General features: G+C 34.8%; 1 protein-coding gene across 1 annotated transcript; it reads right to left on the reverse strand.

The window, feature by feature from the left end:
• Positions 1-441: 441 nt before the first annotated feature.
• On the reverse strand, positions 442-23,884 carry LOC121370434 (integrator complex subunit 7-like). Its single transcript, XM_041495653.1, has 20 exons — positions 23,809-23,884; positions 20,588-20,717; positions 19,797-19,943; positions 18,318-18,455; positions 17,876-18,005; positions 17,232-17,471; positions 16,471-16,585; positions 15,876-15,977; positions 14,564-14,664; positions 13,719-13,815; positions 12,405-12,538; positions 11,911-12,105; positions 11,302-11,457; positions 9,013-9,207; positions 7,706-7,809; positions 6,332-6,397; positions 4,937-5,087; positions 3,471-3,566; positions 2,468-2,659; positions 442-1,534 (listed from the first exon to the last, which is right to left on the reverse strand). Exons 1-20 carry the CDS (start codon positions 23,876-23,878, stop codon positions 1,265-1,267), a joined length of 2,829 nt encoding a protein of 942 aa, XP_041351587.1. The 5' UTR covers positions 23,879-23,884; the 3' UTR covers positions 442-1,264.
• Positions 23,885-24,126: the final 242 nt, after the last annotated feature.

The raw sequence follows: 24,126 nt of genomic DNA on the forward strand, positions 1-24,126 counted from the left end.
CAATTAGTCCCCATGACATAAATTTTTCATAAAATACAGCTATGATACAAAGTAACCATCAATGCCTTTCTTTTACTCTTTACTGTGTGTTTCACGAGAGTCTAATATGCAGAAGGAACAGGTTAAATGATTCAAACTCTTGTGTATTTGTAATGTTAGGATAATTTACACATGTATGTCGGTCTTATCATGGCCAGGTTGTTCAATTTGTAAGTTTGTCATTAATTTATATTGTGAAATAACAGTTATAACTACAACTTTTGGGGAAATAAACTTTTTGATTATTTAAGAATGGTTTTGTTTTAACAACAATTACAGGACATGTTATTAAGTTGTGATTGTACTTGGACATCGATTTTGTCAATGCTTAATTGTGATAAATATGCCGTCACTTGATGAGTATGTCGATTCTTCAAAAAAAGAATAAAAGATACAATTCAATCAGTGAAAAATAAATTGGTATTTGCTGTACATGGCTCAACACCCACTTGTCCTATAACAAAGTGTCCTCCATTTTGTGCTGGTCTTGTCCAAATATTTCTTGAAAGAGTCTCACAATATTTGACTCTTTGTTGGGCAGCAAAAGATGTGCTTAATTAAAATAAAATTCAAATGTATAGCAGCATTAAGTTAGTAAAATCTTATCCAGTATATTGTGACATGTCCTGGAGTCCGCTGTATGTTCCCTTGGTTCCGACGCCATATAACCATAAATAAAATGTGTTGAGTGTGCCATTAAATAAACCCCATTTCCTTCCTTTCCTTTCTAAGTTTCCTCAGCTCTGTTCTGTCAGACATGATCCCAAACAGACATCTTGATGCCTTTTTATGCTACGACTATTTGGTGTAAAAACAGTATCCTTGACAAGGATACAGAAATTAACAAAATCTCACTAGTCTACCAGACCAGCTAGAAAAACAATCTCTACTAGTCCTTCAACCTATAGGTCAGTATTGCTATATTCACATGACTGTTCATTAAAACTAAACAAGTTGGAATCTTAGCTTGTGTATACATTAAATAACCAAACATGAACACGATCGTGAAAAAAAATTATCAAGTCTCCAATGTAGTTGAATTTACTACAAAACAAAGCAACTATATGCTGATGTTCTTTTATTCTCACAGTAGTAGACTCTTAAAAAGTATGTTTTAAGACTTGCTTAAGAAATCTTAATTGTTATTTTATTCAATTTCAGACTACTGGCTGAAATTAAATTTTTACAAAAAATTAGTTTTAGTCCCTATTTAAAGCCATGCTCATTAAACAGCCGTTTTCTGCATGCTGGACCCTGCTCTGGCTTGATAGCGAGCTTGTTGCTGCTGTCTCTGCAGTGATTCGTCAAAAGACTTGATCGTCAAGCTAGTTCTGGGCCCAGTCTTCCAGGTGGCACCACTAGAATCAAGAACCGCTGCCTCTATTATCACTGAGTGAATCCCAAGCACAGGAAACGCAAGCAGAAAGTTTACACTGAAATAATCATTGTGAGGTTCAACAGCCTGACTGAGGAATTGTGTTGTTATCTCGTTAACCTGCAAGAAACAGAAATGTTTCTGAATACAAATTAAATTACACTAGTTGAAGCAAGTATTTTATAAAAATTAAATACTAGCAGTACATAAATTAATTATATATACATGTAAAACTAAATTTAGTGAAAAGAATTATTCCATTTTTATTTTTTTGTGTGATTTTTAAAAATTGCATATTCACATTAATTAAAAAGAGGCATTCTAATATAATGTCCCAACACAATTATTTACGTCATTTACAGAAGTTAAAATAGAGCACATTGATTAATTGGCTACTGGATGTAAAAAATGTGGTAATTTTTTTTTTGGAGACGAGGTAAATTTTTCCATTAGTAACTAGAGATCTTTTATATCTCGCTAAAAGGAAAGCACATACCATGGCCTTTCATATACCAGTCGTGGTGCACTGGCTGAAACTAGAAATAACCCAATGGGCCTACCGACGGTGATCAATCCCAGACCGACCGTGCATGAGGCGAGCACTTTATCACTGGGCTACATCTTGACACCCTCATTTACAGTAATGCACTTTTGTTTAAATATCTTTAGTGGAACTTCCAAAACCAAATTAATTAGATTAATGTGCTCAGAACAAAATATATGCTGTGCACCAACTAGTATATTTCCAATCTTTGACCATTTGTTCCATATAGTAAAGTACTCTTATAGCGAACCACAAGGGACCATGATAGCTAGTTTGTTATAGCAGTGGTTCGTTGTACATATTTGTAGAAGTTGGTTATTAATGTATAGGGAGAAATAACAGGACTTTACAATCAGTTCGTTCTATGCAGTAGTTCGTTCTATGCAGTAGTTCGTTCTGAGCATGTTCGTTCTAAATGTACTTTACTGTATTTTGAAAATATTAGCCAATTTTTGACCTTTGAATTGTTCCTTAAATGACAGTTCGCTCCACCACCACAAAGTGTTTACCTTTGTGTTTGTGGGGACGACAGTGCTGCGAGACTGTATGTTGGATGACACCGAGATACACACTGTGTGTACGTGTCGGAACGCCGGTCTGCCTCCATGCTGAATCACCCCCTCGACCTTCAGAGTGAGATGGGTCTCCGCATGAACCAGTATCGGCTCCATGTTGGCATTCTGTTGTGGGGAAACTGCCAGCTGAAAGTAAAAGCTTATTTTGAGCACTGATTTATTGGATGTTAACCATTTGGTAAATTTTTTTTACATATAGTCCTAGAGAGGAAACCCTTCACATTTTTCCATTAGTAGTAAGGGATTTTTTATATGCACCATCCCATAAACAAGATAGCAAATACCACAGCCTTTGATATAGCAGTCCTGGGTTGCATTCAACCAGACCGAGCAGGAAAATGCTTTATCACCGAGCTACGTCCAGCCCCTGATATGGTAAAGAGTTATTCCACACAAAAGTATTCAACCATGTGCCGAGATTGAGGTAAACAAACATTCTGTGATTGGAATGAAAAAACTAAGAAAATTAAAACAAGAATTCCACGGAATTAAATGTCTTGCCTACCATAAACGTTTTTCGGTACACTGTGAACATCCGTAGGTGCAACTATAAGCCACGTTCCAGTGACCTAGGACTTGTAGTTTGTGAGAAACTCATCTAAACGCAAAACTTCTGCTGCAGGGCTAGCTCTGGCAGTCGCCAAATTTGTCAATTGCAAATTTCAAAAACAAATGGCGAATTTTATTTTAATTTGGCAAATTAATTTCATGTAATAATTGAAATTTTGTTACAAAATAACAGGGTTTCTGCAATTTTTGAAGTTTCATAAATAATTTGGTGAAATTTTCTGTGGATCCAGAGCTAGCACTGTGCTGCCATTGGAAAAGTAATATCTATATTTCAGTGAGACACCCCCCCCCCCCCCCCCCCCCCCACACACACATACACTGAAAAAAACACCTAAATGAATATCCCTTGATATAAGGCATGTCTTACTTTGACAGCTGTTGACTGAAGTGTCTGGAAGAAGTACCGTGGATAACTGTGAATGGATTTTATCAATGCCTGGGCTGAATGAGTAATGAAGTCAATCTGGAAAAAAGAAGAAGACTTATTTATAACAAAATACATCAGGATTACAATACAAACACCTGTGTCAACAGTTTCATCAGTGTTGACATCCCAGGGGCCTAATTCACAAAGGTCTCTTAGGCTCTGCTAGACAACAAAGCATCCTCTTTGCAAGTCTTTTAACATTGCACTGCGAGCGTTTAGTGAATTAGGCCCCTGATCTGCACCTCCCTGACTGTTTAATGAGCTAATGCTAATACAGTGAAACTCCTCTAAACTGGACACCCTAGTGACCAAATAAAATGTCATGTTAAAAGAAGTATCTGATTCAGAGAGGTCAAGTTCTGTATTGATTATTAAAAAGGGACTGAAAAACGTTTTGTTTTGAGGGAATTCCGGTTTACAGTAGTCTGTCAGAGGGTCTGGTTTTGAGAGGTTTCACTGTATAATTTGTTTTAAAAGTTTACCCACATTTTCTTACTCTTAAACAGGGCCGTAGCTAGAGGGGGCAGTTGCCCCCCCCCCCCCCAAAATTTGGAAAGCATTATAAAAACTTAAAAGGAGTTTTAGACTATTAACTACTCATTTGCACCCCCCCCCCCCCCCAAACAAAAAATCCTATCTACGGCCCTGTTAAATGTAGTGTCAACTGCATATTTTCCACACTATACACCAGAACCTTATTAATATGAGGTCTGCAATAGCTGTTTTAAATGGCCAAGTGATAAGGAATGAATCTTGAGATGTCTTTAATTAAGGCAAAGTGATTCAACTCAAGAACACGGCAATTTTGTCATACAAAACATTTAAGGCCAGTATTTTTCACCAATAAGTTTCAATCATCTAAAATCTTCTCACAGCCACATATAAGAACTGCTACAGTGTTTAAGAATTATAAATGTATGTAGTTACACGCATGTAAAAGGTTTTTTTAGTTTTTTGGTTTTGTTTAATGACACCACTAGAGCACATTGATTAATTAATCATCAGCTATTGGATGTCAAACATTTGGTCATTCTGACTATAGTCATCAGAGGAAACCCGCTACATTTTTCCATTAGCAACAAGGGATCTTTTATATGCTCTTTCCCACAGACAGGAAAGCACATACCACAGCCTTTGACCAGTTGGTGGGAAGTGCAAATAAAAGATCCCTTGCTGCTAATCGGAAGAGTAGCCCATGTAGTGGCGACAGCAGGTTTCCTCTCAAAATCTGTGTGGTCCTTAACCATATGTCTGACGCCATATAACCGTAAATAAAATGTGTTGAGTGTGTTGTTAAATAAAACATTTCTTTCTTTCTTTCTTTGACCAGTTGTTACATGCATGTAAAGTAAAAAACAAGGTTTGTAAACTCGGCCCTTTGTGTTTTTCATTTAATTCCCACTCACCTTGCTGGTGACATCAACAGTTGCTGTTGAAGTGTTCATCACTTCATTCAGACCACTCGACAGACTCTGAAGTGCCGCCTCCACCGACACCCCTTTATCAATGACTTCACCCCCACCCGTCCACAATTGTCGTTCTCCCTGAGAACTCGCTCTGCAAGTGAAAAATATATACCACTTGAACATCTTATCACAACTTTATGATCCTTTAACTGTGCTAACAGTAAATACAATAAATGTACACTGAATAATACTTTTACAAAAGAGATGCAAATAATAAATCTTGGAATTACAACCTTACAATTCATAAACTAGGTGTTTTGTTTTCATTTTTAAAAATAAGTTCTTTATATACTCTTCAAAAAAAAGTAGGGGAACTCTAATAAAAATTTACAATTGCCAAAATGGAATGGTTATATGATAATAGTGAATTAATTGGGCAAACATTACAACCGGTAGTTCAGTATTAAAGTAGGTTTTATGACCACCAAAGATCTTGAAGGAAGATTGGGGTCAGAAGTGAAATTTGAAAGTTTACATTTTTTTATCAGTAAATTGCAAATTCAAACAATAAAAATGACTTAAAACAAAATAATAACAACTGTATGATCAACAGAATGAAAAAGATTGACAGAAATAATGTTCCACAGTGATTAATCGACTTTCCTGGAAATTGTCAAAATCTAGAATTACACCCCACGCACGAGTACGGGGCAACTGCGTGATGCATGTGCAGACTATGGAATGTGTTTCGGTGTGTTGATAAACAGACCTGAACGTTCTTTACTAGGATGTCTGTGGTCAAAACGTATGTTTTAATATTTCAGGTTCCCCTACTTTTTTTGAAGAGTATATGTTGTGCTTATATCCACTTAAACTTCAAGCACATTTTCTGGGGTATATAGCTGATACCCAGACTGTCTGTTAAGCAGACAGGTTAAATGTTAGAGTTAAATGTCGATTGGTGACAGCACACTGAGATGCACACTCAGTTTGAGATGTTAAAAAGTTATTTCGTTTTATTAACGACACCACTAGAGCCGACTGATTTATTGATCATCGGCTATTGGATGTCAAACATTACATAATTTTATTTTATTTTATTATTTATTTCAACTCATTTCCGTGCTTACATACAATTACGGTTCAAGCACACTGTTCTGAGCACACTATCTGGGTTGTCTGTCCAGGACAGAGGGTTAATTGTTACTTGTTAATGGTTAGTGAGAGAGAAGAGGGTGTAGTGGTCTTACACCTACCCATTTAAAATTTGCTCTAAGTGGGAGCCGGTACCGGGCTGCGAACCCAGTACCTATCAGTCCATTGGCTTAACTACGACACAACCAAGGCCAGTATACATAATTAATCTTAAGTGATGGTATATATATGTTTACTTACCCAGTTTGCATTGTGGAAACAATGGATGTTACAGCTGCTTTCAAACTGTCACAACTCTGACGAAGACTGCATTGATAAGGAAAATATGTTAACTATCCAGGTTTTTTCTTTTGTTATCAGCTGACAGACCTAGACATGTTTAACATTTATAAACTAGTTAATTGTTGTGGAGTTAAATAAAAAGAGATGAGGTCTATTAACCTGATGGAGTTTGTTAGAATGGTTAAAAATTATAGATAAAAGTAAATAGAATATTCTGGATGTTTTCTCTTTTAAGATGACATACTCATTCTGGTCTCACAATTTACAGAGATATGTACAGTTATCCTCCCAAATACACCATCAGTTCTTCCAAATAACACCATTAGCCAATAAACATAAGGTGGGATACCCAAACTTCAGTCCTATGACCTTGCAATTTACAATTTCTGTTTTCATTTGTGTCTGGGCATGACTTCATTGCTCTAACTTAGAGATTTTGTTTAACCTGTTGGAGTTTATGTTATCAAATTTTGTCTATTTCTGGCAGAGAATGGGGAAAACTGCATACAATGAGACGCAATGATAAATGTACTGAAAATAAATATTTAACTTTATTCTGCGAGTCATGGTTATATGAAGTATTAATTGTCCACCTCCACCCTACTCAATATACTCAGCTTGACTTTAATTTTGTGGAACTGGAAGCACTCTCCACTTTAAGGTCTGTGCTTATAAACATTTTGAGTCTAGACTCAAATCTTTAATGACATCACATGCATGCAATTTGTATGGCATTACTATGGCATTAAAGTCTTGAGATTCAGTTAAGAGTCTCGAGTCTAGTCTCTGAAGGTTTTATAAGCACTGGGCCAGACATTTTAATCTGGAAACAAATGTTAGACACTCTAGACTACTGGTAATGACAGGCTACAAACTATTCTCATTTTATTTACATGTAAACTAACTTTTATTTTTAAAAATTAAAAATTAAATATTGGTCATCCTAATGTTCACATATACTCAACTACGAAAGTTTAGCTAATGTTAAAAGAAATGGCATAACATTTATAAATTAACCTATTTTTTTATTCATTAGTATTCACATCTAAAATGTTTACCATTTACAAACAACATAAACTCATCAACTTTTGCCGTAACACAACAGGAGGACCTGGTTTTCTTTTAAGTTTATTCAACCATGGCAAATTTAGATTTCTTAATCTGAATAGTTGTACAATGCTTTAAGATGGATGCAAAAGCTGCTAGTGAAATTGATCATCAGAAAGCTAAGTGTGTATTTCTGGTCGTAATTGTCTCTGGCTTTCTCTCAATTTTGAGCCTTGATACTATTTGAAACCAGCTGTAAATAACATAACTAAATGATGAGGATACATGTCCACGTTGTGAAGAGACTGGCAGTCAGCGTCGAATGAAGACCAGTAGACCTCGGAAATCTTATGACTCACTTCTTCATACAGCTCTAGAGTCTTCTCCAGCTGAAGACAGGGAAAAAACTTTATAATGCAGTCAAAATATGTACAGAAACATACTGAATATAAAATTATGTTATTAAAGTAGTTTCGGAAATAGAATAAAACTGATTTTTGTCGATTATTTCTTTCATATTAAACTGACAAGTAAATATATCTATTTAATGATACTCTACCTAATTTAGCATTTACTTGTTTGGTTTCTCAGTGATGTACAAAGTGGTGTTTACTCTTGAAAAAAAAGAAAGAAAACAGGTCATTTGTGTAGTTTATTGGAGCAGACTATAAACAAATTTGATCGACATGTGTTAATTTCAATGCTGTTGCAATATGTGAGGGATCATCTCTGATGATGCTTTCCCCATATCCCTGTCCAAAACAAAATATTTGTAGACATTTCTAAGAAACTTTTGAGCAAAACTCAAGAACCATTCTGAGTGTGTGATCTATTATACCGGTATTAAAGGTGCTATGTACATGTATTAAAGGTGCTATCACCAACTTGCATAATCACAGTTATTGCAAATAATTTTTAAAAATTAAACTTTTCTTTAAAATTTAAAGACTACACCTTTAACTATATGCCCATAATTGATTCTAAGAATATAATTTTATCTACTAGTAGCAAATACATTTTTATTGGAGAATCTTTATCACAAGCAGATGCTCACATAAAACTATTATATAGCACCTTTAAATGGTTGCAAGATTGTGTAAATTTCAGTACACAAATCACCTGTTTACTGGTATCTTTCTTTTAATTTCAAGAGTAAACACCACTTTGTACATAAATGAGAGCCCAAACAAGTAAATGCTAAATTAGGAAGAGTTTCATTAAACAGATATTTACAAAATATTTACTTGTCAGTTTAATATGAAAGACATAATCGACGAAAATCAGTTTTATTCCATTTCCGACACTACTTTAGTAATTTTAGTTGTTAAAAGACTTTTTGTAAAAAAAAGAGTCTCTTTAACTGTTAAGCATTTTCAAAATGTCCAAACTTTATATAGTGAAACTTGTCTAAACCAGATCCTAAACAAACTGGAATCATGTCAAAACCCGCCAAGTTTCATAATCCTGAATTTTTTTAATTCTAAAATGTGACTCTCTAAACACCAGATCCTGTCTAAACCGGATAAATATTAGGTCCCCAGCATAATCTGGTTTAGACAGGTTTTGCTGTACAAGCTAAATAAATTATGCACCTGTTTAATAATTCCACTGAGTCGCGTGCCCTCCTGTCCATTGTTTGACGCTAGAGCTGTGGCAATGGCTGGGGGAGGCGAGGTGCGCAGAGTGTTACAGGCCAGAATCAGCTGGCTGTGAACCTGTAACAAACTGATGCGCAGCTCCACATACGAACACTGGAACTTGAGTGGGAAAATGGGCGTGCAGCCAGCCTGGAATTTAAAAAAATTATAATAATAAAAAATAAAAATTTAGAAATTATGAGAAAGTTTAAAGCAATTCTGTTGTTTGAATCAAAATGTGTCTTTACAAGAAAATAAATTCAGTTGCACTTATTTATTGTCTTATTGTAGAAGTAGCAAGGAATCTTCCCCCATAAATAATTCAGCATTTGATGTACCAGTTGTGCAGCACTGGCTGGGATAGGATAGGAAAACCCCAATGACTGTTGAGGGCAATCAATCATCACAGTCTTTGATGCAAGTCATGGGGCATTGGCTGGGATGGGAAAGATCCTACAGTCCATCGAGAGTGATCGATCCTGCAACCCTTCACACCTCAGGCAAATGTTATAACATTGAGCTACACTCAACCAGTGTTTCTGCCAGAAAGAAATTTTTGGGTATTGCTTTATGGAATTGAATGCAATCACAGTCAACAGAGGGTATTGGGGGTGGGGGTGGGGGTGTCTTCCCCCAGAAAGAAAATGGGTTAAGTTTAGGGTTAGGGTTAAGAAAATCATACAGTAATGATAAGAGTAATTAATTTTGTCAAAAGGTTAACTTAAAAAATTAAAATCTGGAAACACATTTGGGTATGGCACCATACCTGTTTTATGACACTGTATACGCCAGATGACATTTCAGTGATGCAACCAAAACAGAGCCAGCAAACATATGCTAGCAGCTCGTTCATTAGAAATATACTGATTGAAAGAAATTAGGAACACTTGAGGACCAAATTATCTCTTGTTAAAGGGACACACCCTAGTTACGTTTATTTGTTAACCATTACGGTGTTGTTTTTTGCTATTAAACCCCATTTTTCACAAATAAAATTGCACTTTACTTACATTTTATTATTTAGAATACACATTTCCATTCACCTGAAGTGCTTTTTGGTAATCCTGATGTTTGTAAAACCACGAAATGTATTTTTTGCATTTTTTCACAAAACGTGTTGTCGAGAAAAAACCGTTAAGCAAGCGAGGTCCAATCTATTTTTAATGTCACAGACGTTGGTATATCACGTGACCGTTATCATTTTGGTTCGGTTTGTTTTCTCGTGCACGGTTCGCACAATAAACATCCGATTTGTTGTTGTTCATTTGTTTGATTTTTCTTCACAGTTCGTGAACATTTTCAGTAACAATAAAGTTCAGACAAGTAAGTGTCTCAATACAAAACGTTACAAACCCTTAAAACCAATAATTTTGCTAAGTCTTACGATATCTGGAGAGGGGATACAACCAGGACAGAACAGTTGGAACATGTCCAGGAGAGGTGAAACGAACGCACCCCAAGTCTGTGAAATTTGTTGTGCTTCTACCGGTGACATCAGAATACTAACTTTCAAAATTATTTCAAGTAATTGGGACATGGGGATTCCCATGGTATTTATCGATATAAAACCTGCTTTTTCACTCCATTTGATAAAAACGTGATCTAAGTGTGTTACAGGTTTGTAGATTAACTAAATTATAATTTATTTTTGCTGGATGGAACTAGGGTGTGCGGCTTTAATGGATGTTGTAAAACCCTCACGAAAGTCTCAGGTTTACAACATTCAGTCACTAGGTACAGTTAATACATAATTTATAGTAGCTCATTAGGTATTCTCTAAGTCTATTCAGAAATAATCACCTCGACTGGTCATGTCGATGGCTAGTGGATGTCAAACATTTGGTAATTTCGACATATAGTCTTAGAAAGGAAACCTGCTACATTTTTCCATTAGTAGCAAGAGATCTTTTATATGCACCATCCCACAGACAGGATAGCACATACCACGGCCTTTGATATACCAGTCGTGGTGCACTGGTTGGAACGAGAAATAGCTCAATAGGCCCACCGACAGGATCGATCCCAGACCAACCATACATCAAGTGGGCGCTTTACCACTGGGCTACATCCCACCCCTTAGATTGTAATGTATCAAAAAGTAAGTGTAGTGGATATTAAAATTTCATTTCAATCAGACTGCGACCGCACTGCTTTTAAAAAATCTCAGCCATGTATTGATTATGACTTAATATGAATCAATAATTTTTTAAATGGTAAGAATAAAAAAAAAATCACATTATGTACCCTTAACGATGCCAATCCTTTCTGATACAACTCCAAACTTTCTGACACACACTGTAACAAATTAGAGTTGTCTTCCCTGGTCTGTCGGAGTCTTGCCTCTGCACTGCAAACATGATTCAATCCCAGAAGCCAATAATAGAGGTGTTCTGAAGCAACCTGAATTATGATTTATGTTAGTTATGTTTTTAAATGAATATATCTGATCTTGCATTTCAACAAGAAGGGTATGACTTATATTCTCAATGTCATCTTTCACAAAACATAAATTAATTTTTACAAATTATCAAATAATGCAACTTAATAAGCAAAAAGCAAGTTATTAGTAACCTGAGTTTTATCAATAAATTTACCATGAGGCTGATTAATGGTATTGATTTTGAAACGTTTCATATAAAACTGGAACATTTTAGACTTTAAAAATCTAAATTGCTTTTTCACTTGGGGAAATGAAATCAAATGTTAAATATAAATGTGAACTTTCTTTTAAACAACACAAGCCTATTTGGTGATATAAAATATTAAACTTTAGTAACAGTATATTATAATTTATCACATAGATATTCTATCAACAAAAGGAACATTAAAAAAAATTAGCCTGTGTATACCAACTTTTTGTGTCAACAGTTTAACAATGTCTCCAGCAATTTGATACTGTCCGTATCGCATGGCCTGTCGAACCATCTTGTAGGCTACCCAGTGGTCTGCATGACCTGCACAGGTTACAACAAGCTCATGGATTTCACATGGGATTTTACCACCTCTTGCAGCTTGGTACACCAGAGTGCACAGATTTAATTGAAAATTCTGAAATCAAACAAAATATATAATAAATTTTACTAAAACATAATATTAAATATATAGTATAAACTTGATATCTCAGATGTTACCAGTCAGTGGTAATTGCTTATTAAATGATGTTACAATATGGTGGGACAAGTTTCTAACTTTAAACCAATGTTAGCAAAGTTTTATTTGTCAAATTTTCACAACCAACTATATATTTCCACATTTTAATGTCTATTTTATTTGGTCTGGTTTGAACCCCAAATATTTATATCTTTATTTCCTGATAAATTATTCCAATGAATCTGGGTCATAATTACCTGTGATATAAACTCGTTAGATTCGAGACAGTTTTCCAAACAACTGGTAATAATAGGCACAGCACACTCCAGTGCCTGGCTGTTCTGAGATCCAATAGCAGCCAAAGCTTCACTGAGAATTTCAGCCTTCAAGTCTGAGGTAAAAATTGTAAGATACATGTATTACTAAATAGTTTAAATATAAATGGGTTTGCATGAATGTGTACTAATTTATATGTCTTTAAATATACTGGTATAACATGTTTAGGTATGCACATGTATTTTGTGTGTGTGTGTGTGTGTGTGCATGCGTGTGTGCATGTGTGTGTGTATATATGTGCATGTGTGCATGCATATTTGATATGTATATGAAGAGTTCAGATGCAAAAACCTATATATCCATTGAGTAATTTTCTGCAAAATAGTTTTTTTTTGTTCTGCTTTCTATGTAAAATAAATTAAGTTCAAAATTGGTGATCTTAAGTTGGAATAACAAAAGTAAATAAAGGTTAGAATTTCAAACAACAAGTATGAAAATCAGAACATAACGCCTTGAACTGAGTAAGGATAGTGGAAGTTGTTTTTTAGATATACTGGTGTTTATCGGTTTTTGTGCCTGAACTCTTCATATGTATACTGATAAATGTATTCTTAAATATAAATTTTATCATTTTTGAAAACGTTTTGCATATATCTGTTAGAAAATGTGAAAGAAAGGTTTTATTTAACGACGAACTCAACACATTTTATTTCTGATTATATGGCGTCAAACATATGGTTAAGGATCACACAGATAATGAGAGAGGAAACCTGCTGTCTCCACTTCATGGACTATTCTTTTCAATTAGCAGCAAGGGATCTTTTATATGCACCATCCCAGACAGGGTAGTACATACCACGGCCTTTGATATACCAGTTGTGGTACACTGGCTGAAACAAGAAATAGCCCAATGGGCCCACCCACTGGGATCAATCCCAGACCGATCGCGCATCGAGCGAGCACTGTACCACTGGGCTATGTCCCGAGTTACTTGGCAAAATTCATTTTTGGAAAAAGAACACCAAGTCACTTTGTTAATAGATACTGTAGTGAGGGTTTCCAAGAACCATGTACTCAGCAGAGTGCTAATAGCTGACATCTACATTCTACATTTTAAAGGCTGTCACACTATTTTAAAACAAGTTCATAATTTTGTATTTAAACTAGAAAGCTGATCAAGACTTTGTCTACACTATGCTTGCACATTTTAAAATGTTTTTTTAAATGTCCACATAATTCAAATTTCTAATGAACTAAACGTAAAGAAATAAATTCTGGTATAATGGAGTGTGTACCTCTTGTTGTTGGTAGAAGATATGATATAGTGTCAACAAAACTGGAGCCCAGAGCTGGCTTTAAGTGGCACAGTTCAATCACACACCGTAAACACAGCTGAAACAGATGGAAGATATATGATATAATCGTACGTGGTAAACACAGCTGAAACAGATGGAAGATATATGATATAATCGTACGTCGTAAACACAGCTGAAACAGATGGAAGATATATGATATAATCGTATGTCGTAAACACAGCTGAAACAGATGGAAGATATATGGTATAATCGTAAATACAGCTGAAACAGATGGAAGATATATGATATAATCGTACATCATAAACACAGCTGAAACAGATGGAAGATATATGATATAATTGTACATTGTAAACACAGCTGAAACAGATGGAAGATATATGATATAGTGTCAACAAAATTGGAGCCCAGAACCGGCTTTAAGTGGCACAGTTCATTCACACACCGTAAATACAGCTGAAACAGATGGAAGATACATAGTGTTTGATATGTTCACTTTTTAGGAAAACCTACTGCTACTAAACAATCTACTATTAATACCACCATTATAATGAACACCCTTAACTCAATTTATATGCACTTTTCTACAAACACTGAACAACACATACCATGTCCTTTGATAGACCAGTCAGAGGCATAGTGATGAAGCCATTGTCTTTAAGGCTAGTGGGTGCTAGGTTCACAACCATTAATCTTAAAATCAGTCCTGGACAGAAAGTCCAGATAGCTGAGGTGTATGCCCAGAACAGGATGCTTGAACTATAACTGGATATACACATGGAAATAAATTAAAAGCAATTTTCTATTTTATTATTAAAAAAATTTACCTTGAGTTCTCGTTGCAGTGTTTTGGATTCCTCCCCTGTTAGAAGAATGATGTGTGTTTGTATTGCACTAACAGCATCTCCAACTAGGTCAATGGGGCAATCTGACAGGAAACACAAAAACAATTTGATCAAAAAAAGAAGCAAAAAAGCCTAAACTGATGTATTAGTACCCCGTATTTGACCGGAAATAAGCCCATGTCTTTGAATAAGCCCCCCTCCGTTTTGATAGCATTTAAGAAATTAGGCCCTCATTCGTAAATAAGCCCACCCCCAACTTCATCACCTTATAAATAACACGAAATTGCAAGTTTGCTCAAAGTTCATTTAAAAGGTCATACCTCCTGCAGATAATTAAACACAAATGTAACACAATATTTTACCACCAGTGAGATTTAGCAGTCTAACAATAACAGTGTGTAACATTGTTTTCAATTTCATGCCTGCAGTATTTCTTTGAAGTATCCAAGCCCAAGTATGAACTAAAAACCAATGTCTATTTTTACCACCACACTGGGTCCGCAGTTAATGCCAATTAAGCAAATACCATATTCTGATTGGCTAAGAACAATGACCTTAGATTGACAATTTTTTGTAGTGTAAGCTGGCTGACTGTGTCAGAAACGTGTGTATACGCTATTGAGTTTATTGTTAATTGCTGTTGTTTTAAGTCTTCTCAGCATTAAATTTTGGATGTAAATAAACAGCACTGGTAAGTAATTGTAACATAGAAGGTGTGTTTCTGATAATTAAATACTAGTAAAAAAACCCCACAATTTAATTAATAAACAATTATTATTTATTAATAACAAATGGAACATTAATTAATAGATATGCTACTGAACGTTTTTTTTCTTCCTAGTACATTTAATTATTATTATTTATTTTAATTATTATCTTCTTTTTTTTCTCAACAAAACTGGCCCCTTGTCTGGGAATAAGCCCACCCCATGCTAAGCTCACAATGAGTTGTCTTGGCCCCCTGGGCTTATTTCCGGTCAAATACGGGGTATATCAAATTCAAAAGATGTCATGTTTAAAAAGAAAAGCAGGCAAAGAACTAAAACAATAGTCATGTGATACTCACTTATGCCTTAACACAAAAATGATGTTTTTTAAAAAAAAGTTATAAAAAATCACATCCCTGATTTAACTGCACTTGGTAGTTTGAGATCAGCTTAAGTATTATACAAAGAAGATTAAGACAAATTAATAGGTAAAAAATGACTATCAAATTAATGCATTAACAAGATATATTTTAATAAACCAGAAAACATTCTTCAAATCCAAATGTTCGTACAAATACAGAACTCACTCTGTGATTTTGCTAACTGAGAAAGCAAGTGGACAGTCCTGGTGGCAAGGGTCAAGTTGTCATGGTAACAATATTGTTGACAAACAGCAAACAACTTGGAATCTAGAATAAATGAAAAAAGAATCATTTTCAAATTTGTGCAAGGATGCTGCTATTACATATATGAATCATAGCATCAGGCAAGCGATTTACCACTGGGCTACATCCAACCCCTTGATCAAACCTGCTGCCAACACCTAGAATATCACTACCAAAAAAGCAGCATGATTTCTTTTATGTACACATTCCCACAGACAGTCATGGGGAACTGGTTATAACAAGAAAAAACCAGTCCATTAAGGGCGATAGATCCTATGATCCATCACACCTCAAACAAGTACCCTACTACTGAGCTACATCTCATACCTGATATAATAAATGATGCATATGTTTATGACTTCCAAATTACACTGAATCTTATTTGCATTAGACTATCTTACCAATCAGCAGTAAGTCAACCCCACCCCATTAAAATGAGTTGCACAAAGCTACAAGTATATAATTACTACAAACTCTAAGCTTTACATAGTTGACTAAATCACTAAACATTACAAACCTGCAGTAAAAGTCACTAACTGTACTGCAACAGAGCTACAGATAGCCACAAGTACCTCCACACCACACACTTTCAGTTTTACTGAAGGAATATGCAGTACAAACTTGCTCACAGCCTGAAATGTGAATGAATGAATGAATGAATGAATGAATGAATGAATGAATGAGTGAATGAATGTTCAACAACTCTCCAACATACAAAATATATTGGTAACTGGCTGTCAAACAAATATAAACAATAAAATGGGAGCAAACATCATGAATTCTAATTCTAGCTAATTGTAATAATAATCTATCAGATTTTTTCGATAGTATTGGTCAAAAGAATTTGCCAACTGTTAATCTTTATACCACATGGCTACATTTATTTTTTGTATAATAATTTCTCCTTTTTTTTAGCCACTTTTTGATACATTTCAAAGAAATATTCTACATATCTAACAATTGGCTCAAACTAAATTATTTTTAGTGAAAACCCTGAAAATACTTACAAAATTGACTATTACAAATATTCTGGTACACGCCCACATTAAAACTTTGTCTTGAACTTTTAAGCTCCTATATACATTAGCACCACCAAGAACACACCATACAAGAAACTGATAGTTTCAACCAAAAGTACCATACAATGTTTTTAGATGAACATCGATATAAAAAAACTAAACATGGAACATTAAATCACCAATATCTTTTACTCATAAGATTAAAAATTCTCCAGAACTATGCAGTAATTCATTCTATTTCATTTGTATGTTAGTGTACCTCAACAACATCTTCCTGCCAGAGATGGGGACCTTTCTTGGCCAAGATTTTTAGTTCTCGAAGAGCGACCATCTTGACAGAATGGCGAGGGTCAGTCTCTATGTAGGTCACTAAAAGAAGAACTTGTTTCTCAAGGTCCAGCAGTGAGTCTGCGGCAAGTTGCGACATCGTGGTCAGCGTTAGAGTCACAAACCTCTCAGCGGGAAAACTCTCCAGCAGAGACAGGCACACATTTCTCGCCTTTACAAAAAATCATTTAAAAATTGCACATAGGTATAAAGAAAGTTACATAAAGAGATTTATAATGTATTTTTGGGATATGATACTTATTTAAACAAAAACGCGGAACAGATCTTTTTAAAATTTCATGTCATTTCACATAAACTTGGAGATTTCAAGATTTCACTTCCAAAGTATAAAATGAGATTTGAGATTAACCTACTTTATAATTACACTAAAATAAGAAGTTGAGAAAACTGACATTCACCACGACAATTTTTCACTTCAAAATTAATTCTGTTCTGAGCATGCAACTTAGGTATCTGAACTTCTGCCAAGCAGAGAGAAGAAAATAATAAAGGTAAAAATATTAATAAAAACAGATTAGTTATTACAAATCCAAATACAAATATAACAATAAATACCTTGGTTGCCGTGGTAATGTCATGATGCATGTGTCGCAGTATGGGAATCAGTTTCAGTTTCATATCGACAGGAGTTGCAATCGCTGATATCATTTTGGCAATCTTGCCACAAATACTAGCAGCAAATGTTCTGTGGAAACAGAGAGCAACTAATCACCTCACACATGTAAAATACATCCATGACAAATAACAATAGTAATGAATAAAACAAATATACATGTAATTAGCTGGCCCCTTAATTTTCATAGCACTACTATATCATAAAACCACTGGATGCTGTGATGTCACTGCAGTAGAATTCTATAGATAAGCCATCATCATGAAAACCAAAAGATAAATCTTATGCATAGAGGGGTTTTTCCTGCCCTGTTGGCATTCCATAGACATAAATGAGTTTTGAGGTGTAAATACTATGACTATTTTGTATATATTCAGTACTCACTTTGACTGATCAGAAAATTTTTCAGCAGCAAATATGGCTCCCTCCACCTCAACAGGATCATGGGAATCAAGACTAACAGCAATGCTGTGATGGACATTCTTTCTATCTGGGATTATACAAGCAATGCTGCCAAGTGTTCTGCAATCAACCATATATATATATATCTCTGTATATGTCAAGCATTATTTCTAACCTGTCAGAATCTTCAAGAATTCCCCAAAGTTAATATCAAGCCTACTAGAAACTAGATTGGTTTTAATTAGATAAAATTTTGTTTTGTTTTTTCTTTGAAAATCTGTGATGTAAAATTCCTGATTAATTTGTTATAATTTTTTTTTTTTTTTTTTTCAAAACAAAAACTAATATTAATAATTAAAGCTGCACGAAGTGAATAGTTTGACTCCAAGGACTAATCTGACATTCAAATAAGAAAACATTAAAATATATATAAAAATTTAAAATGCAAACTATCAAGATCTGTGTGCATCACATGCGGTCCCATGACATACGGTAAAAGACATCAGACGTAACTTCTCACACAGAAAGTTGACTATACAAGTGAAGACCCTGTCAGGTATTATCAAGATCACTATTTTACTGCAATAAATAACTAAATACTATTTTACTGCAATAACTACTATATAAATGTTTATTACTCAGAATCCAAATAATTTAAATCATGAAATTAATGTGAAAAAGATATTCATGATAACAAATGACACATTATATTTTATATCAGTAACACCATGAATGAAATATAAAGTGAAAAGATAAACAACAAACCAAATACTAACACATGTAGTATGCATCTGTTAGAATTACTACAATGAAACTACTATTGGATGTCAGTTTAAAGTAATCATGTAATGAACAAGACAGAACAAAGGTGAAAAAAACAAAAACACTCTGAACAAGGAAAACAAACAGTCCTTATTGATGTTCACACTAAGTAGAGTTTTCTTGTTTCCAATGCAATCTTTTTAAAGAACTTTGCATTTACTTGAAGTTGCACTTACCAGATGCATTAATAAATAGAGTGAAACCCCTCTAACTGGACAACCACTGAACCGAATGAAATGTCCGGTGTTCAGAGGTGTCAGGTTTTCGGGGATCTGTATTGACGCAAAAGCATTTGTTTATTTTATTAAAATAGGGAAAATGTTTAAAAGGAAAACAAATTCAAACAACAGGAAGATAATGGATTAAATTCAGTGTTGTTCTGTCAATCTTTGAAGCAAATCATGAGATATGTAGAGAGGTAAACTTTAGTGCTAAAAGATGTGGAAATCATGGGACCGTGGACTATGTCCGGTTTTGAGAGAATTCCAGTTCAGAGAGGGTCCAGTCTTGAGGGGTTTCACTGTCTTTCCATTTAGTGTGTACCTGTCCAAATGCAATAATATGGAACGTAAGTTTACTTATCAATGTAAGATGATTCACTACCTTAATGCACTTAATTACAATAATGATATTAATTACCGCAATGCAATTGCCCTGGCAACAGGGTCATTGCTGTGCAAGACTGTGACAATGCGACGAATAAATTCATCGACGTTCAAAATCTTGTCAAGATGTTTCTCACTCTGCTGGGTGACCTTTAGGATACAAAGTCGGATAAAGTTGTTTCTGAAATAAAGAAATTAATTAAAACCTAATTAAAAAAAAAAGAAGTTTGTTGCTAAAGACCCCTCAAAATTATTTTGAAAGCACATTGTCCTGGACTGACAGTTAGTGGTTACTGAGAGAGAAGTCGATGCAATGGCCATACACCTTACCCATCGAGTCATTAAATTTGTGCTGGATGGCAGCCAGTACCGGGATGTGAACCCAGAACCTACCAGGTGTATGTCTGATGGCCTAACCACTACACCGTTGAGCCAATTTGAGGCTAGTTTATTTAGATTATCTATTTCCATACATTATAACAAAGTGTTTCCAGATGGTCATCCTGGTGTTTTAATATATTAAAATGCATTTTTTATCATTCTAAAAATACATGTACCTCTGATAAGTAATGGTTATGGAAACAAGCTCTAGTCTATTTTCAAAGAGTATTACCCTGTTTCAAAATCATAGACTCTTGTTTCACTCATTCTAACTTTATTCAGATGTTGTGTTACAGGTTGTTGATTAACCAAACTTTGTGTCCATTTTCATGTGTCAAAACTGGGGTAACTTAAGCAGTCTGACAACTGTATATATAACTGTAAATGGTAGCCAAACCAGCATACAACAAAATAAATAAAACAATTATTAAGTGAATTATTTACCCAGTCCGAAAGACATCTGCCAACTTCAACAATGCAGAATTGATCAAGATTGGAAACGGATATTTTTCAAACAATTTTGGAAATTTGACAATGGCTTCACACTGAGCATCAATTCTTCCTGAATGCAGACCTAAAAAATAAAAACAAAACAAAAAAAGATAAATAATGGCAGTATACCACTTGTAAAGTACTACATGTAACAAGTAACTTCAAATCAGTTTAAATATTTAAATACTATACAGGTCAACCTACAAGTAATCACAGGGGTGCACAAATGTGAAATTGTGATGGTTGCCCACCGGGCAACCAGTAGCTGAAGTTTAGTTGCCCAACATCATCTCTTGGTCGCCCACATATTATGTAATACTTGTTTCAATGACTGCATCATCCATTCCCAAAGATTGTGACGTACTTTAGCCAACATTATTCAGCACAAATTTTAACGACTGCTTAACCTCTGTGTAGAAGATCGAACAAATTAAACATGAGTAATATTACAAGATATTGTTTTTAAAAGGATACATAATTTTTAACAAACAACCCCCACCATTCAATAACGCGTACAATTCCAATGATGCAAAATGCTTCAGGAATTGCTTAATTGTTGAACGGCTCCTTAGAGTGAAAAAGCACAGGAATACTCTGTATAAACAGTGTACATGTGACGATCACAAGTAGCAGGCCTGATCCGCATTTTCAGTGATACCAAACATCTTGTCTCATGTCAAATCGACCCTACTTAGTACTACTAGTCTGTCCTTATCCAGATTAATTCGTCACCAAATACATATTTATACTGACGATATTACTAAACAATTTAACAAAAATACAAATTTAATTCATGAAAATACGAAGAATTTAAAACATGAAAAACATGTTTTACAAAATGCAAAACTCGTTTTGAAGGAAAGTTAATGACAATATTTAAGAAATATTTTATTATTAATTCGACTAAAGCTTGCCAAAATTCACTTGGTAAGCACAAGTCATCAGTATTGGGATGCGTCACTGAGTGGATGGCAGCATTAGGGAGAATACTTATATTGCCTGTCACTAGTGTCAGTCAAGTGGGGCGGGACGTAGCCCAGTGGTAAAGTGTTCGTTTGATGCGCTATTTTTCGCTCCAGCCAGTGCACCATGACTGGTATATCAAAGGCCGTGGTATGTGCTATGCTGTCTGTGGTATGGTGCATATAAAAGATCCCTTGCTGCTAATCGAAAAGAGTAGCCCATGAGTGGTGACAGCAAGTTTCCTCTCTCAATATCTGTGTGGTCCTTAACCAGAGTCCGATGCCATATAACCATAAATAAAATGTGTTGAGTGCGTCATTAAATAAAACATTTCCTTCCTTCGCCAGTCAAGTTGTCAGTGCCGATACTTTTCAATTGCCCGTGACTGTCCGAGTGTCGTGAAGTTTTGTTTTTCATTTTATTTGTTTTATGATTTTCTTGGTTGCCCATCGGGCAACTGTTTGACAAAGAGAGGTTGCCCACGGACAACTGATTTGGGCGTGCCTGTAAATCATCAAAGAAAGATTTCAAAAGGCATATCAGACTTTTGTAGTATTTTTGTTTAGGAACTATGTACAACAAGTAACGACATGACAAATGCCTTGATAGTTGAATCTTGATTCAATCTTCATGATAATGGGCCTGGTTGCCCTTGTTAGCAGTTTGCCCAAGTCCTAAAAGTTGGAAGAAGAGGGGTGGGGGTTGTTTGGGATTAAATTAATTAAACAACCTTTCTACTTTTATGTTTAAAAAAAAAAAAAAAAAAAATGTTTTCATATTGTTCTGACCATTTCAGACTACCCAGCAATGCAAGGCCTTGGTATAAAGAATAAATGTAAAAGATTATAATTATTTTGATTCGATTCAGTTTATTAAATGTACTAGTTAGGTTCTCCACGATTACTCGGGCATGGGTCGAGTCTACCTCTGGCAGTCGCCAAATTCAGCAATTGCAAATTTTTAGAACAATTGGTGAATTTTATTTTGAGTTGGTGAAATAATTTTACTATGGTACATTTTATTAGAAAATAACTGGTTTTCTGCCATTTTTTAAGTTTAATGGATAATGTGGCAAAACTTTTTGTTCACCCAGAGCTAGCCCTGAATACAAGTTACACAATAATCATATGATCATATGTTCTAGTTTGTCTTTTTAATCTCACCATCCATCCATTACAATACTGAACATATCAACCGGTTTCTAAATGCAATTAAATGGTATGATTTTGAATTCATGTTCAGCGCTGGAATTAAGATGCATATATTTTACTTTATTTAGTGTCATTATCATCTAGTAGTAAGTGTCGGGTACTCGGGTCTGGGTCGAGTTTGACCCTCGAGTACTCGAGTCCAATATTTTGGACTCATGGATGCCCCAGTACTAGTCCCCATCAGGGAACAGTGTCCCGTCATACTCAACTTTAAATACATCCAACACCTATTCTGCTGGAGTATGCTATACTGATGTATTGTATATATACTGAAGAAAAAAAAGCCTAGAGCTGCAATAAGTTTATCATCAGTGACAAATAATATTTATGACAAATGAATACTAAATTGTTGATAAAACAACTCTGATATAAAAAGTATGGTGTTAAATGTAAAAGTTTATTATGTTTAACAACACCACTAGAGCACATTGATTTAATATTAATCATCAGCTATTGGATGTCAAACATTTGGTAATTGTTTACATTGTCTTAGAGATAAAACCTGCTACATGTTTCCATTAATAGCAAAGAGTCTTTTATATGCACCACCCCACAGACAGGATAACCATACCACAGCCTTTGATATACCAGTCGTGGTGTGGTGTTAAAACATAGGCTTATATAAAAATTGGAATAAAAACGACACATGGCAATTGGGTAATTTGGGAATAACTAAATAAGGGCTAAATAACCCTGGGTAAAGAGGGCAAAACAACTTGGGGTAGGATTACGGATGGATTTTTTGGGGAAACAACCTGAATTCAGTCTTTATCAGTACAGCACACGGAGTACTACACATTTCTCTCCCAAGCCAAAGTAAGTTACATTGTTTGGATGGGGGGGGTAACTGGGTGACTGAGGGGGTGATTGGGGGGGGGGGGGACATCATTGTCATTCCTAGACACTTCTGCCAATAGCATATATTCTCTAATTGGATTCATATGCATATATAGGGCATATCACAAAGAGAACATGTCAATTCAACCTAAGTATATTTACCTTCATTAATGTAGGTATAGTTTTTAATTTCTGCAATATCATTAAATACACTACCAATGGAGGCAGACATATTGGAAAAAGCTGGTAATGTAAATTCTGAGATCGATAATATTCTGAAAATGTTTTTGGAAGACCGATCGTATATTTTATCTAATTAAAAACTCGAATGACAGTAAAAACCAAACAAGCTTTACCAATATTTACCATGTATGTTTTTGAAGAACTAAATGTTTTAAAAAGTCAGTTTATTTTAAACAGTTAAACCAGTTTCGTTATAATTTTGAATCAAACCTTTCACCCTTGTATAGTGTCACGTGA

This window comes from Gigantopelta aegis, chromosome 4 (assembly GCF_016097555.1).
Source record: "Gigantopelta aegis isolate Gae_Host chromosome 4, Gae_host_genome, whole genome shotgun sequence".
In the NCBI taxonomy this organism is placed as follows: Eukaryota; Metazoa; Mollusca; class Gastropoda; order Neomphalida; family Peltospiridae; genus Gigantopelta; species Gigantopelta aegis.